Here is a 17,434-nt window from a genome sequence, read left to right on the forward strand (position 1 = left end):
GCGAAACCACATCAGTGCTTCAAATGATAAAGTTCTTTCAGTCTAAAGCTAGAAATCTTAAGAATGTTTTCAAAAACACTGACAAGGCATGAAACTTTAATGGACAGTGTATAAGCAAGAAAAGTCAAAAGGAATTAATGAGGTAGTTGTTGAAGAGAAACTGATACAAAATACAAATAAACAGAAAAGTCAGAAGACGCTATGGGAATAGAAAAAATCAGGATTTTTTTAGGGGAGAAAATGAAAAAGCAGACTTAAATTAGCAATGTTTACCTTTGGGGCCCACAATGTCCACTATGATCTGAGGTAAGTGACCCCTCATGGACAAGAGGTTGCTCTGCTGAAGAGCCTTTCTAAGGCCCTCTTCACATCTTTGTTCCTCTGGCTGTAGATGAAGGGGTTCAGCATGGGGGTGACCACGGTGTACACCACTGAGGTGATTGAGCTCCTTTGGGAAGAATGGGTCACAGCAGAACTGAGGTAGATACCCATGCTTGTCCCATAGAACAAGAAGACCGCAGAGAGGTGAGATCCGCAGGTGGAAAACACTTCATATTTTCCCCCTGTAGAGGACATCCTCATTAAGGAGGAAACAATCTGAGAGTAAGAAGAAAGAATCCCAGTGAGAGGAGACACACACAGGAGGGCCGTGGCCACATGCAAGGAGACATCATTGATGAGGGTGTCAGAGAAGCACCTCAAGAACCGGAGCCAGTTCACAGAAGAAATGTGGAGTTTCAGTGCCTATACAGTAAGTCAGCTGCATCATCAGTAGAATATGAAACAAGGAATCAGATCAAATAATAAACCAAGACATCAGAACCAGAGGGCCCCAAAAGCATGGGTTCATGATGACCATGTAGTGAGGCTGGGGCAGTAGATGGCCACAAACCAGTCATAGGCCCTCATGGTCTGAAGGAAACCATCCATTCCAGCAAAAACCATTTAAAAAATATACCTGAGTGACACAACCTATGTAGGAGATGTCGTTTTCTGTGCCTGGATATTCACTAGCATCTTTGGAATGCTGGTGATGATGAAGTAGATATTGATAAAGGAAAGGTTGGAGAGGAAGAAATACATGAGAGTGTGGAGGTAGGAGTAAGAGATGATGGCCAAGATGATGCAGAGGTTCCCAAGCACGGTGACCAGGTACATGGACAGCAATACTCCAAAGATAAGGGTTTGAAGCTCAGGATCCTCTGAGAAACCCAGGAGGTGGAATTCTGATATTTCTGTCTGGTTTCCGGCTTCCATATAGCCAGTATGTCTAACAGGGAAGAAGGCAAATGCAGTGTTCATTGTGTTCAATGAACATCCAACTGGCAACTGAGCTGTCAGCACCTCTTCATTTCACTTTTAGGCAGAAAAACTTCACCCTCTCTTGAGTCTTTCCAATGACAGTGATTCACTCAGTCAAGTGGGAGCCCATTTCCATTTTACATGTGTGTAGTCATTCAGAATTTCTTAAATTTAGCAAAAATATCTCTCTGTTTATCTCCTACTCATTGGTTCTAATTCCTCTATTCAAATCTATGGACTTTTCTACAGGAACCAACGCTCTGTGATGTTCTTCCCTTGAAGAATCTTGGGAGGTTTTATGGATGACTTGACGTCTACAATGTCATGGGGGCAAAGAGGTCCCTTCTGAATAAAAGCAGAGTGGTTAATAATTTTGATTTTGTTGAAAGAACTAAACAAACGAGGACTGAAAAATATCCCTTGACATTTTCTGGCGACATGAAGTCCTCTGTTGTTATTAGGACAGGCTCCAATATCCAAAGAGAGGAGCATGATCAGAAATAATCCAGGTAGAGTGGGTTGAAGAGTGAATATTGAGGAAATATAGGTTGCAAATATAAATCATGAATAAAATTTGACAAGGAAGAAGAGGAAAGTGGTAAATCATAGCCTAAAGGGAGTATTAATTATGGAAGAGTTATTTTTTTAATGGTACATAAGGGAAGACATTTAACTTCAAAGAGAATGATCATATTTAGTGCAGGCATTAGAATTCACAGGAATGCTGACTACATATTTTACAAGATGCAGTGAACACTCAAAATTAATGACAATCATAATGTGCTATATCTCCAATTTGGAGAATAAATGGATTCAGAAATCAAGAGTTTCAAGTAGAAGCAGCGCTGTCTAATATCACTCCCAGTGAGCCACTTGGAGATTTTGTGTTTCATGTCTCCACACCTCTGGCCTCTGAAAGGTTAGACGTCTTGACTCCTAAAGGGAAAACACTTCCAGAAGCATGGAAAAATCCTTTTGACTTCTGCTGACAGACACCTCAGGTCCCTCATGCCAAAAAGAGAAGTCACTAACATGGCAGGGGTAACTGACCCTTGTCATCAATGTCGTGGTGCCACCGTGGGACTGGGCATGCACTGGTACCCTGCTGTGCTCAGTCAGAGGCTGGGAGCAGCCCAGGAGCAACCTCAGTGCAAATGCAGTGGTGGATGCAGATGACTGTCGGTCAGTTATGCTTCCACAACAGGAGATCTGAGTGGGGTGACCTTGAGTGAGGCATGTTCCTCAAACTGAGGGCAATTCTCAAAGAGGGCTGAGGGCTGTCAGATGGGTGCATTCTGTGCATCCAGAAGAATAAGCCCTTTATCCTGTAGGAGGATGTGGGCAATGCAGCACAGCATTCATTGGAATCCATTCCATGGGACGTTTAAATAGCCTTTTATTTTAATTGAGATATAATTCACATATAATCCTTTATTAGTTTCAGGTGGACAACATGTTTATTTGATATTTTTATATATTGGGAAATGATGACCATAATAAATTTAGTTAACTTCCCTCATGACAGCAAGTTAAAATTGTTTTTCTTGCAATGAGAGCTTTTAAGATCTACTCTTTTAGCAACCCATTCCTAGGCCCCTCTGGCATCTACCAACCTATTCTCTGAATCTGAGTTTGGTTTTTTGCTTGTTTGTTTTTAAAACTGACTTGATCAGTATGGTGAATAATAATACACCGTGAGTTAATAATGCTTATCCCAGGAATTGAAAATGATTCAACTTAGGCAAACTATTTATGTTCATTTGTTTCATAAATATAGTAAAACAAAAGCTGACAAGTTCAAGAGGAATCAAAATTGTTTGATAATATTCAAAAGTCATTGCTGCAAATGGTGGTCTGTACGTGTGTGTGTGGAGGGCGCATATCTTCCAAATGATAAATAATATGGATATTTCAATGAGAGACAATGTTCAAATGAACCTGGAAGCATTAAGAAATGACAATTAATGACGTGCAAGAATTGCTGCTATGAATCATAAGTATTTATATTATTCTGATAATTCAGACTAATGCACAAGATAAAAAAAGGAGACAAAAGCATTATAGAGTAATAGACTAATGTATCATTAGTAGATAAGATTTTGGAGGTAGATAGTCCTCAGATCTCTGCACGTGCAGGCCCATGTGCATCCTTCATAATCAACTACAACAAATCCCCTAGGGCTGTTGTTTTCAAATTTTAGCCATGCATAAGATGCACCTGGATGGCCTATTAAACACAAATGGTTGGGCCTGACCCAAGAATTTCTGATTTAATAGATCTGGGATGAAGGACAAAAATTTGCACATCTAAGAAGCCCCCAGGGGATGCTGGTACTGCTGGTCTGGAGACTCTTGGAGAGACACTTGTTTGTGTTCCTAGTACTGTGGTCTACCAAAAGTTTTACCTTGACTTCTTACATCTCCCCTCCCACACCACACCCTCAGCATTTACAAGGATACACTATTTCTTTCAGATGACATCATGGAAACTCCTGGTGGCCCTGTCTCTTTCTCCTGCAGTGACTTTTTCCCAGAAAGTAAAAAGAGATGCTCCAGTCAGGCAATTCATAACCCATAACTCTTGGAGGCCCCAGATGGTCTGCCTTGGGAACACTAAAAACTTATTCAAATTTTCCGGGACATTGGGGCCTGAATTCTCAGATCTCCTCATTCATAAATTGTTCTATTTTCATTCTATTCTTTAAACAATCAAGCACGCTTGGAGTAGAAGGAGAATAATAGAAATAAAACTTTCTGCCACTTCCATTCCCCTGCAGAGAGAATGGATTTCTTTCTTTCAATTATTCCTTCTTATACATTGAAATATTTGCAGTCAACAAGATCATTCTCCCGTGGATTAAAAAATTTCTTTATCTTCCTTCAAAGACGTCTCCCAGGGCTCCTTAAGGTACTGCCCTAATTCTTACCTCCTCTTCACAGGATTTAACTTCAGAGCTAAGAGTTTCTCCCGGAGGGATGTGTTAATGTTACATGGAGCTCAATAGACTTGACCTTCAGAATCCCATTGTCACAAAAATGAAATGCATGTGAAAGGTTTCTATTTCCAGAAGGATAGTGAAGCTATTAGTGACGTTTCTGCTGAAAAATCAAGCATTTTGAAGAATGGAAATATCCTTAGAATTTATTGGGCACATGTGGTCACTGTAGACTTCAGGGAGAGCAAATGTAATGGAGGTAGAAAGACTCCAGGTGAGTTGGTTGAAGACAGAGCGAACAGAGTGGGAATGGAATTAATAAGTATAGAACAAAATCTTCACAAGTTTGGAGTACTACCCAAAGGGGAGTATGGGTCTATAACAGAATTTCATTTTCATTGAAAGAAATGAGAATGTGGAACATTTCTATGACATTGGAGATTATAACATTGCCTGCAGACATTGGAATATACAGGATGAAGAAAAGGTCAGGGATAGCATAAGTTCTCCCCAAAGTTAGAAAGGGATAGATTTCAAAGTTTAGTTGAAAAGTTTTAAGAAGTAGTCATTAATAAAATAATTATACAAATAACTATTTAATTATCATGGTGGCTAATGTTGTGATAGATGGTATAGTGGCCAATGAGAATATACATCAGTTGGGGCATATAACTGAAAACTGAAGGTTCTGGTAGGGTTCAGCCAAGCATCAGCTTGTCTTTCTAACTCTTGACTCTCTCAACAGGAAATTCTCCCTCTTTCTGTATATTTACTTGACTTATACTGCTAATGGTGCAGACTGATCATCGCCAGGCCAATATATTTGACCTCTGAAATTATAGCAACAATGAGGTATTCTCTATGACCCTCACCTCAACCTTTCCAAGATTCAACTGATGTTTTGTGTTCCCTAAAATGTTGCTTTTCCTGTTATTTCCTTCTCTTTGAAAGCTAACACTATCAACTCTGGCACCCATGGAATTGTTCTACTCCAGTGGTTCCCAGTCAGGTTGATTTTCCCCCTACAGCCCAGCTGGCAATGTCTGGAGACATTTCTGGTTATCACAACTCAGTGCTGGGATCTAGTGTGTAGAGGATAGGGATCTGATAAAACCTTACCATACACAGGACAGCCCCCCATGACAAATAATTATATAGACCAAAATGTCAATATTGTGTTGGGTTCGAAATCCTGGTAAAGACTGCAGAGAACTAAAGTCAAAATTTTTATCTAAAAATCCTAACCATTCTTTATTATTTTATAATTATATTGACAATTTATCTGAAAAAAATCACAATATTTCTCCAATATTTTGTGCTACTTCATCTTCTTAATTGTGGTTAAATTTATATAACATTAATGTACCATTTTAGCCATTTTTGTGTAAATTTATGTACACTTGGCATTACATATATGTGGTTGAACAACCATGTCCAGCATCTATCTCTAGAATTTTTCCTTTTCCCAAACTGAAACTCTGCCCCCATTAAACGGTAACTCCCAAAGCCCCCTACCCCAGTTCCTTGCACCCACCATTCTACTCTTTGTCTGTACAAATTTCACTACTCTTCTTCCCTTATATAAGTGGAATCATATAACATTTACCCATTTGCAATATCTCAATTTTGACATTTCAAAACCTGAATTTCTGATGTCCCCTTTCCTTCCCAAATTTGCTCTACCCACAGCCCTCACTTTCTCAATGGATGCAATTCCATTCTTTTAGTTGTTCAGGCTCCAAATTGTGGAGTCATTCTTGTCTCCTCTTTCTCTCACACCCATATCCTGACTAAGAACAAATCATGACCCAACAGACTGCTAGAATGATCTTTTAAAATCCTAAGTCAGGTCATGTTACTTGACTGCTCAGAACCCTGCAAAGACTCCCCATATCACTCAGAGTAAATGAAAGCAAGAGTCCTTCAATGGCAGAGAGAGCCTTACATGATCAGATCCTGACACCTGTTCCTTTCTTTTACTGCCCCCCCCACCACTTTCTCTGCTCCAACCACGTTTCCCCCAGACAACCTCCTAGCTCAGGGTCTCTGAATTAACCTCACTTTGTGCCTGGGGCACTCTTTTCCTACATATGCACTCACCTAAGTCATTCACTGTCTCACAAATGTAAGTTTCTCAATGAGATTTATTAAGATCATCCTTCATAACATGACAACCTGCACTCCCCACACTCCTGATCCTCTTTATCCTGCAGAGTTGAGCCTAAAATAATGACTGACACATAGTAAATACTCATTAAATATAGGTTTGATAAATTGAATAAACATATGTGGTTCTGAAGGCACTGCCAGTAACATTGTCTCTTGACCACAGATGACTGATGCAAGGTGGGAAGAGGAAGTAATTGTGTCAATTAGAATTCATTTCTGAGATTTTTTTTTACACATGAGAAGCTAAAATAACCTAGTTCCTCTTTAAGTAGCGAAGCTATGAGGTGTGAGTTATAAGAGCTGTTGACTTCTGAATCTCTTTCCATGTGAGGGTAGCCAATCTGGGAAAATAAAGCTGATAACCTGAAAAGAAATCCTCACAGCATTCGAGCCTCTGTGCCCAGTGTCCAGCTGAGCCTCTGCTTGGCTATATTCAGATGAATCAGGAAATTCTCTTCTATCACTTGCCAACAAAGCAGACCTGTCTAGTGCAGCCTTGCCTTTACATAAGCCAGGACCATGAGATGATCTACCCAATGAAATCAACAGGGAGTGTAGTCACAGACCTCCAACTTCTGAGTTCAAGGCCTTATCAATCAATTGTTGGCAAATTCTAACGCACACACATCTCCTACATTAAGCTGAATAACAGCCTCCCAAAGATGTCCATGTACTATTCTCTGGAATCTGTGAATGTGTTCCCTAAGACTTCCAAAGGCATATTGTAGGTCTAATTAAATTAAAGATCTTGAGATGGGAAAATTATCCTGAATTACCTGGGTGGGCTCCATGTAATCACAAGTGTCCTTAGAAGATGAAGATAGGAGTGCTGGAGAGAGAATGGAAGATGCTAAAATCTTTAGCAGTAACTAAAGCAGTATATCTTTTATATTGTTGACTTTGAAGTTGGAGGAAGGGACCACAAGTCAATGAATGCAGGGGTCTCTAAAATTTGGAAAAGGCAAAGAAGCATATTCTTCTCCAGAAGGTAAGCAGCTCTGTTTATACATTTTAGACTTCTGACCTCCAAATTGTAAGATAATATATTTGTGTCATTTTAAGCCACTAGACTTAAGTCAAGTTTCTTCCAAAATCTCTCCTTCTCATTGCTACTGGTGTAGGGTCCCCATCCTTTCTCTCCTGTACTACTTCCACAAACTTCCAATTGTTTCCTCTGCCTCCTATTTCTCCTACTAAGGGTAATTCTAAAGTCGTCATATTATACGTATGATTACAGCATGGCTCTGGTTCTTAAATGCTTATCAGATCCTTAGTACGTCAAATTAGACTCTCAATTGTCTGTCCTCCATCTGCATATCCAATCTTATTTCTAACATCTCAGCCATAAGCTCCATATAGCTTCCTGTTATGCCTCATTCTTGATTGTCTCTTGAATGTCACCCATACCTATACTCTAGTTAAATTTCTGCTCATTATTTTTTCCTCAACATTCAAATATATTCTTCAAATAGAAGTTTTTCCTGAATAGCAAATGTTGGCAAATGTGTGGGAACACTGGAACCTTCACGCATTCCTGGTGGGAATGTAAATTGGTGCAGCCACTTGGGAAAATAGTTTGGCAGTTTCTTAAAAATTTAAGGATAAATTTACCATATAGCCCAGTAATTGCACTCCAAGATATCTTGCCAAGAGAAATGAAAATGCATGTCTACACATAGACATGTGCACAAATATTCACACCAGCATTATTTATGATAACCCCAAACTGAGTATAACCAAATGTCCATCCGCTGGTTATTGGATAAGCAAAATGTGGTATTACATACAATAGAATAGTATTCTGCAATTAAAAGGAACAAAATATTGATACATACTTCCATACGAATGAGCCACAAAAACATATGCTAAGTAGAAGCTAGATACAAAAAACCACATATTGTGTGATTCCGTTTATACAAAATATCTAGAAAAGACAAATTTATATGGACAGAAAGTGACAAGTGGTTTCCTACTAGGAGTGGGCATTAACTGTAATTGGGCACAAGGAAACTTTTTGAGGTGATAAACATATTCCAAAACTGGATTGCAGTAATGGTCACATAAATCTATAAATTTACTAAAATCATTGAATTTATATTATCAATGGGTTAATTACATGTATGTAAATTACACTTTAGTAAAAAAGTTAAAAAACAAATGTATAAAGAGTTTTTCCTGGAATTACTCAAGGTGAGTTGAAAACTTTCACCTTTATTTTCCACAGAATCTGTTACACACCAATTATATAATGCTCACCACTCTGTATTGCAATCGATTACATCTTTCTGGCCCCCTCTTCAATTTGTCCACAGTAGACAATAAATGTACATTGGATTAAACTTAATGGAATCAAAGTGACTTGAAGCCACATCAAGTAGGTCTTTCATCTCAACAAATTATAATTTTTGAGCAATTTTGCAGTCTTTACTATGTCTCCAATAACTACTTTCCTTTTTCTCTCTTAGGCTTCTAAATCCATTCATGATATGGGCTTGATACACAACAGTCTTGATCATCTATGCTAGTTTTGGTTCCCATAGAAGCAGACACTGAGCCAAGGATTCACATACAAGCGCTTTATTGGAAGGAGCAATAAACATGGATGGGAGAGAGGAGTAGTGGATACAGGGAAGAAAATACATCCAATAAAGATTGCATAAGATCAGCTACCACTATGACTGAGCAGAGTTTTCATCCTGTGGGGAAATTCTGGAAAGTGATCCAAAATGACAACCTCAGAATTATCTCAACTAAAGTGTGAATGACATGGCAACCGCACACTCATCCTCAAAGGCTGTCTCTGATGCGGCATAATTCTCTGTCACTTCTAGGACCATATATCGGGCAAAATAGGTTCCAGCTGGTGCTGGCCATTGGCAGTCACGCAATGGAGATGGTGAGAAGATCCCCGGGAATGTGGGAGAATGTTGACAGCATCTATGAGTCCATCCTTCCCTGCAGACTCAACTCTACCAACATTCTTCTCAAATAGCGAGCTAAATTCTAAACACCTTCTGCACATGTGTAACTATGATTCTTGTGTTACCTCCAGATAGTGTCAGAAAAAAAAATTAAACGATGTAAAAAAACCCTTCTGATTCAATTGTATTCATTACTACATGTTTTAGGATTTGGGAGGGTCTAATTCAAAATTGTTATCATGGGATATAAACATGAAATAAAAAAAGGAAAGGGAGGAAGGAGGGTAGGAAGGAAGAAAAGAGTGAAGGAAGGAATGAATAATGAATGGAAAGAAGGAAGGGAAAAGGTAGGAATAAAAGAAGGAAGGAAGAAAGGAAGGATGGATGGAGGGAAGGAAGGAAAGAAGAAACGATAGAAGGAAGAATGCAAAGAAGTATCACAAAGAATGAAGCAACCTCTCTGAGTTATTCTAGTTCGTATATTACTATGAATCATCTGAAAAAAAAAAAAAAAAAAACAGCTTTCGAATCTACTTTCCTGCTTTGAAATTGAAAATCACATCACTGTTCTCCTAAAAGTAGGATAGCAAAGTCAGTGTCAGCTAACCAGGTCATGGTCCAACTCAATCTAAATTTCCTTTTTTGAAAAGTGGGGTGAATGAGAGAAAATATCTCAAAGAAACAGTTTCAAGATGAAGTAAAGTCAGACATGTGAAGAAACAAGCACAGTGCTGATGTGGTAAGCACTTGCTGTGGCTACTCTATCATTTTGAATCCATTTCTTCTGGAGAAAACAAGTTCCCAACCAAATTAAGGTGAAGAACATCAACATTTGAAAGGATAATTTTGGGGGTACCATGTCAGCACTTGATATGATAAGTGGTTTAAATCTCAAGTTAGAAATCTTAAGAATTTCTCAAGAAAGCTAATCAAACATGGAACTTTCTGAACATCATATAAGCAATAAAACTCAAAAACAAATTACTGAGGAGGATGTTGAGGAGAAATTACTACAGAAAAATAAAAGTGAATACATGGGTGTTTTTGGAATTGATAAAATCAAGCATGTGTTTTAGGGGCGAGAAAGAACCAGGGGATTTAAATTCACAAAATTTGCCTTTGGGGCCAACCATATCCACTTACTTCTAAGGTCAGTGACCCATCATGGAGAAGAGTCTGCTCAGCTGAGGAGACTTTCCAAGGCCCCCTTCACATCCTTGTTCCTCAGGCTGTAGATGAATGGGTTAAGCATGGGGGTGACCACAGTGTACATCACTGAGGCGATCGAGCTTCTGTGGGAAGAATGAGTCACAGCAGAACTGAGGTAGACCCCTAGGCCTGTCCCATAGAACAAGGAGACCACAGAAAGATGAGACCCACAGGTGGAAAATGCTTTATATTTTCCTCCTGCAGAGGAAATTCTCATTATAGAGGAGACAATCTGAGAGTAAGAGAAGAGGATTCCAGTGAAAGGAAAGACAACCACCACAGCAGTGAGCACATACATGATGATGTTATTGATGAGGGTGTCAGAGCAGGCCACCTTGAGGACCTGAGCCAGTTCACAGAAGAAATGTGGGATTTCAGTGCCTATACGGAAGGTCAGCCACCTCAACAGTAGAATATGAAGCAGGGAGTCCCAGAAAATGATGAACCAAGACATCAGAACCAGGAGGACACAGAGGCGTGGGTTCATGATGACCATGTAGTGCAGAGGGTGGCAGATGGCAACAAACCGGTCATAGGCCATCACAGTCAGGAGGAAATTGTCCATTCCAGCAAAAATCATAAAAAAATAGACCTGAGTGAAGCATCCTATGTAGGAGATGTCTTTCCTCTGTGCCTGGATGTTCACTAGCATCTTTGGGACGGTGGTGGAGATGAAGCAGATGTCCACAAAGGACAGATTGGAGAGGAAGAAGTACATGGGGGTGTGGAGGTGGGAGTCAGAGCTGATGGCCAAGATGATGAGTAGATTCCCAAACACGGTGACCAGGTACATTGACAAGAACACTCCAAAGAGCAGGGGCTGCAGTTCAGGATCCTCTGAGAGACCCAGGAGGAGAAATTCTGAGACTTTTGTGTGGTTTCCAGCTTCCATGGAGCTTGTGTGTAAGAAAGTAAAAGTGAAGTTCAATGAATATCCAGCTGGCACCTCTGCTAGTCAGCACCTCTTGATTCCACCTTTAGGTGGACAAACTTCACCTTCTGTTGAGTCTTTCCAATGACAGTTATTCACTCAGTCAAGTTGTAGCCCAGTTCCATTTTAAATGTAATTATTAACCTTTTTAAAATTAAATTTTTCATTTCCTATTCACTGACTCAAATCATATTTAAGGCTATGGGCATAAACCAATTTCTTCTATGACATGACCCTTCCAATATGATTAAATGTATTTTCTTTGAAAAGCTCCATACTTCCTACATTCTAATGGCTCTGTACTGGTTATTAAAATGTGGACTCTATCTCTAACAACCTTAATTCTTGAGTTGATGTTTCTTGTTGATGTCACAATTAACACTCAAGTGCTTTTTAATTTTATTTCTAAAAATGTGGTTACTATTATTACTTTCTTTGAGCTTTAGAAATGCTTCTGTGTACAGTAGGATCGCAATAAATGATAACTATTATTATCGGCATTAGTATGTTCCTTTTAAGACAACTATTTTTGGTAATTGTTTTTGATATTTTTGATAACTCTCCCAAAGTGCAGTATAGAGATGTAATTTAGAAAATGGGATCTGGAGTCAGACTTCCTAGAAGAGAATTTTGCTCTACCAAATTACTATTTGTGCAGCCTTGACAAATTTATTTAATCTCTCTTAGCTGCTGAGACCTCACCTCTATAACAGGAGTAGTAAATATTCCCTGCGTTGTAAGACTGATAAGTGAATTAAATGAGATGATGCAAGTATTTTTGCTGTGTGGTTCCTGTGACATACAGCGGACACTTGATAAATGTGAGCTTCTGTTCTGAATGTCACAATAAATCTGTCTTGAATGGCTATCATTTATCAAATTTCCTTTATACTTGGGCAGCCATTAGGATGGAATTCTGTTCATTATAAACACCACAGGTCTGTTACCCCCTTTGACCACCATGCAGCACCTCTAACGAATGAAGATCCCTGTGGCTACCTCTTTCAGAAACTACCTGCCAAGTGGATTTTTTTCAAGAAGAGAGAAAAGCATGTGAACTACATAGATAAGGAAAGGAGGAAAATGGCAAAATCATTAAAATAAAATCCAAGGCATGTTGGAGAGTGTGTGCTCATGTCTTCGTGCTCAGATGTAAGGATGTATTATATTAACTATCAGTTAGTTAATGGTAAAACAATGATAGAAGTGAAGAAAAATATACAAAGTTTGTATTAATCAAATCATCCTTAATAAATTAAAAGGCAAATTAAGATGTGAGTCAATGTTTACATTTTCCATAATAGAAAAAAATGTGTCATTTTTTTCCTTTTTATTCATTTATTTCCTTATATTTATTGCAGTAACATTGTTATTGCAGTAGCATTGGTTTATAACATTGTATAAGTTTCAGGTGTACATCATTATACTTCCATTTCTGCATAGATGACATCATGTTCTCATGTTCACCACCAAAATAATAATAACAATCTATCACCACACATATGTGCCTAATTATCCCTTTCGCCCTCCTCCCTGCCCTGTTCCCCTCTGGTAATCACCAATCAAAAATTTGTCATTAGTAATGCCTAGAGAATGCAGTTTATTAGAGAAAGAAAAAAATCATTAAGGAATGCTTTAGTTTGGGGAGGGGGCAGAAAAGACCTCTCTAAAATATGAATGACTGAGCTGTGAGATGAAGGATGAGCAATTGTTAACCAGGGGAAATAAAGAATGGGTGAGCATTCTGTGCTGAGAGAACAGAATTCACGGTTGCACTGTGGATCAGTGAGCTTTGGAAATGGAAAGGATTTGAGAGGCCAGCAATGGAGAACAGAGAGTGAGGGTCAGGAGGGCACGGGGGTGAGCCCACAAGTCCAGCACCCTGTACTATTCCTTGATGTGCCTCTCACATTTGGAGTTTTATGTTTATTTGTGGGTCAGAGGACATGATTGTTTTTGCTCACCATACTTACCCGGTATCTGACACAGAGTAGGTGCTCAACACATGCAAAAGTTAGATGTATAATAAAGATTTAGACCCAAAGCATCAACTATGACACAGAAAAGAAATCTTCAAGCTTATATATGCCTGATACGGACACTAAAATGAATAGTAAAATTAATTCAAATATATTCATATATATTTTAAGAGAATAATACATCATGAATAAATAATATCTATTCTATGAGTGGAATGCTGGTTTAAAACTGTGATGTTTGTTAACACAATTCATCGCAAAAATAGGTTAATGAAGAGAAATCATAATCATAATCACAAAAGAAAATGCATTTGAGAAAATGTAACAGCCATTGCTGTGGTTAGCAGCCTGGACAGAGTCTCTTGCCAAACGAGGAAACTAAGGATAGTTTCTTCACTCAGTAAAAAATGGTTGTTTTACAATTGTAGCCAACAGGATATTCCACATTAAACCACTAAAATATTTGTGTTAAATTCATGAACAGACCAAGGCAGTCTGTTCCAAATTCAATCACTCAATAGTCACCTGAACATTTAAAGAGATTTGTAAGATGAGAAAAGGAAATTGTGCTGAGTACTGAATGTCAGAAATAATTGTTTTGTTTGTCAATGATATAGTGGACACTAAAGTGGAACAAAAAAAAACAATCAACGCAGAACTACTAAGTGCTCTCAGGAAGTCGAGTCTGCTGCAAAAGTAGTTAGGGAATACGATAGAAAAATACAATCAAGGAGGAATAAAATAGACGATACCTGGTGCACAATAGATCTCCAGTGAGTAGCTAGTGAGTGAATGATTGGACACAGGAAATCCAACAGGAGCCTATGACTATGTGAAATAGTAGAAAAGAGGTGGAGACTCTCTAGGAAATAACTCTTGTCTGAAAGAAGCTCCGGATTCCAAAAGGAATGAGAAGGAAACAGAACAAGAGCTGGAAAAGCCTGGTTTCAGCAGAAACTAAAGTATCTTCAATGTAGAGAGACTTCACCTTTATAGACTAAATAAATGTGGGACTGTCCCAGTCTCATCACTCTAGAGGGAAAGACCAGTACCCACTTTCTATCCTCTTCTACTTCTTACTCCACCAGCCCTCACTGGGACACACTGACCCTCTCTGATGGTTATCACTGAAGCTTTCTCTTCTCTGAGGTCTGTCCCTGGGAAGCCCAATAGGATTTTCTCTAGGCAGGGATCAGAGAATTATAGGACAAGGGCAACAGGGACTTATACTATTGTCTCAAGGACTGAATTCTCAGACCTCCTCATTAAATAAATTGGTCTACTGACTTTCCTCTTTCTAAACAATTCAGCTCCCTTAACGTATAAAGATAAAATAACTGAAAAATTTCAGCCCACTTTGTGTCTATATAGGCAACAGTGGGGGAAGAAGAAAGTATTTTCTCCATGGAGAAATTCTTCTTTCTTTGGTTTGACTTAAAAGTGACAAGGTGTCCCATAGGGAATATTTAATTTCCATAAGAACCAAACCCAGGAACCAACTTTCTGTGATGTTCTTCCTTTGAAGAATCTTCAGAGATTTTATGGATCACTTGGTATCCACAGTGTCATGGGGGCAAAGAAGTCCTTTCTGAAGAAAAGCAGAGTGGTTAATAATTTTCATTTTGTTGAAAAAGACTAATCAAATGGGGAGAGTAAATACCCCTTGATGTTTGTTGGTGACATGGAAGCCTTTATTGATATTAGGGAAGGCTCCATTTAATGCCTCTTAATAGAGGAGCAGGGGCAGAAATAATCCAGGTCGAGTGCGTTGAAGAATGAGTATTGAAGAAATATAGTGGCAAATATAAATTATATATAAAGTTTGTCAGAGGAGAGGATGACAGTGGTAAAACATAGCCTAAAGGGAGTATGAAGTATGGGAGAGTTATAAAAAATAGTTTAATGCAAGCTCTAGCAAGACATTTAATTTCAAAGAGAATGATCCTATTTCATGCAGACATTTGAATACGCAGGAAATGCTGACTACACAAGTCAAAGGATGCAGTATACACTGTAAACCAATGACAATCATAGTGTGCTATATCTCCTGTTTAGGGAATACATGAGTCCCCAAATCAAATGTTGGAAGTGGAAGCAGCCTCGTCTAACAGCACTGCCAGTGAACCACTTGGGGGGTTTGTGCTTCAGGTCTCCACACTCCTGGCCTCTGCAGGTTTAGAGGTCTTGCTTCCTAAAGGGAAAACACTTCCAAGGACTTGGAAAAAGTCCCATTAAACTTCAAGCTATGGGGCGACCTGGCACTTCAGATCTTGCATGCCAAGAAGAGGAGTCACTGTCCTGGAAAGATAATTGACATGCTCATCAATGTCATTGTGTGATCATGGCAATGGGCCTGCAGTGGTACCCTGCTGTGCTCAGTCAGTGGCTGGGAGCAGCCCAGGAGCAACGTCAGTGCAAACACAGTGGTGGATGCAGATGGCTGTCAGTCAGTTATGCTCCCACAGCAAGAGATCTGAGTGGTGTGATCTTAAGTGTGGCAGGTCTCTTTAGCTGAGGGCAATTCTGAAAGAGTGCTGTGGGCTGGGGGCTGTCAGAAGGCTGCACCTCCAAACCAGAAAGAATAAGCCCTTAATCCTGAAGAAGGTCTGAGCAATGCAGCATAGCACTCACTAGAGTCCATCCCTTGGGACATGTGGATCAACATTTTAACATTACATTAGTTCTAGATGTACAACACAATTTTATAATACTTGTATGTGCTGGGAATTATCACCTCGATAATTCTAGCTAACATCCATCACCACAGGTGTTACAAATTTTTTCTTGTGATGAGAAAATTTAAGGTCTACTCTCTTGGCAACTTTCAAATATACAATACGGCATTATTAACTATAGTCACTTTTTGTACATTCTATCCCGGGACTTATTTATTTTATAACAGGAAGTTTGTACCTTTTGACCACTTTCACCCATTCACTCCCACCTCTGGCAACTACCAATCTGTTCTCTGGATTTCTATTTTTGTTTTTTGTTTGTTTGTTTGTTTGTTTTTAAGTCTGTCTTGATCAGTATGTTAAAGAAGAATGAACCATGTGTCAATAATACTTACCCTGGCAATTTAAATATGCTTTAACTTTAGGAAATCTTTTTATATTCATTTCTTGCATAAATATATGAATACAAAGGCTGGCAAGTTCAATAGAAAACAAAATGTATTTAATTATTTTAACAGTCACTGCTGCAAATGGTGAGGTGTACGTGTATGGGGGGATGCAGGGTCTCAAAGTAGGACAATAAGGACATATCCTTCAAATGGTATATAACGTGCATTTTTCAATGAAAAATATTCTTTTGAACATGGAAACATTAAGAAAGGAGAATTAATGAACATCCAAGAATTGCTGCTAGGAACGATAAGTATTTAATATTATTCTGATAATTCAAACAAATGCATAAGATGAAAAAAGAAAGAGGACATAAGCGTTGTAAATCAAAGACAAGTGAATCATTACTAATAGATAAGATTTTGGAGCTTGAGAGGCCTCAGATCTCTGATGATGCAGCCCTGTTTGGATCCTTCATCATCTATTTCAAGAAATCCCCTAGAGCAGTTGCTTTCAAATTTTAGCCATGCATAAGATCCACCTGGATGGCTTGTTAAACACAAATGGCTGAGTTAGACCTTAGGGTTTCTGATTTAGTAGATCTAGGATGATAGACAAAAATTTGCATGTCTAACAAGCTCCCAGGGGATGCTTATGCTGCTGGTCTGGGGACACTTTGAAAAACACTTGTTTGTGTTCCTAGTACTCTGGTCTAGTAAAAGTTTCCCCGCCACTCTTTACATCTTCCCTCCCCTGCCCCACCCCCAGTGTTTACTAGGATACAGGGCCTCTTTCAGAAGGCATCATAGAAACCCCTGGGGGCCCAAGTTTTGTCTACTATAATGACTTTTCCCCAGGAAGTATAGGGAGAAGATCCAGGCAGGGAATTCAGAACCCATATCACTGGGAAGCCTCAGATGAT

At 39.0% G+C, this 17,434-nt stretch overlaps 1 protein-coding gene and 1 pseudogene across 1 annotated transcript; both read right to left on the bottom strand.

The window, feature by feature from the left end:
* Positions 1–318: 318 nt before the first annotated feature.
* Positions 319–1,257, bottom strand: LOC101391334 (olfactory receptor 7D4-like; annotated as a pseudogene).
* Positions 1,258–10,508: 9,251 nt separating this feature from the next.
* On the bottom strand, positions 10,509–11,450 carry LOC147912147 (olfactory receptor 7D4-like). The gene has a single exon (XM_087425248.1). The coding sequence runs from the start codon at positions 11,427–11,429 to the stop codon at positions 10,509–10,511; it is 921 nt and encodes a 306-aa protein (XP_087281374.1). The 5' UTR covers positions 11,430–11,450.
* Positions 11,451–17,434: the final 5,984 nt, after the last annotated feature.

This window comes from Ceratotherium simum, chromosome 39 (genome assembly GCF_057802395.1).
Source record: "Ceratotherium simum simum isolate JZ-2026a chromosome 39, ASM5780239v1, whole genome shotgun sequence".
Taxonomy (NCBI): Eukaryota; Metazoa; Chordata; class Mammalia; order Perissodactyla; family Rhinocerotidae; genus Ceratotherium; species Ceratotherium simum.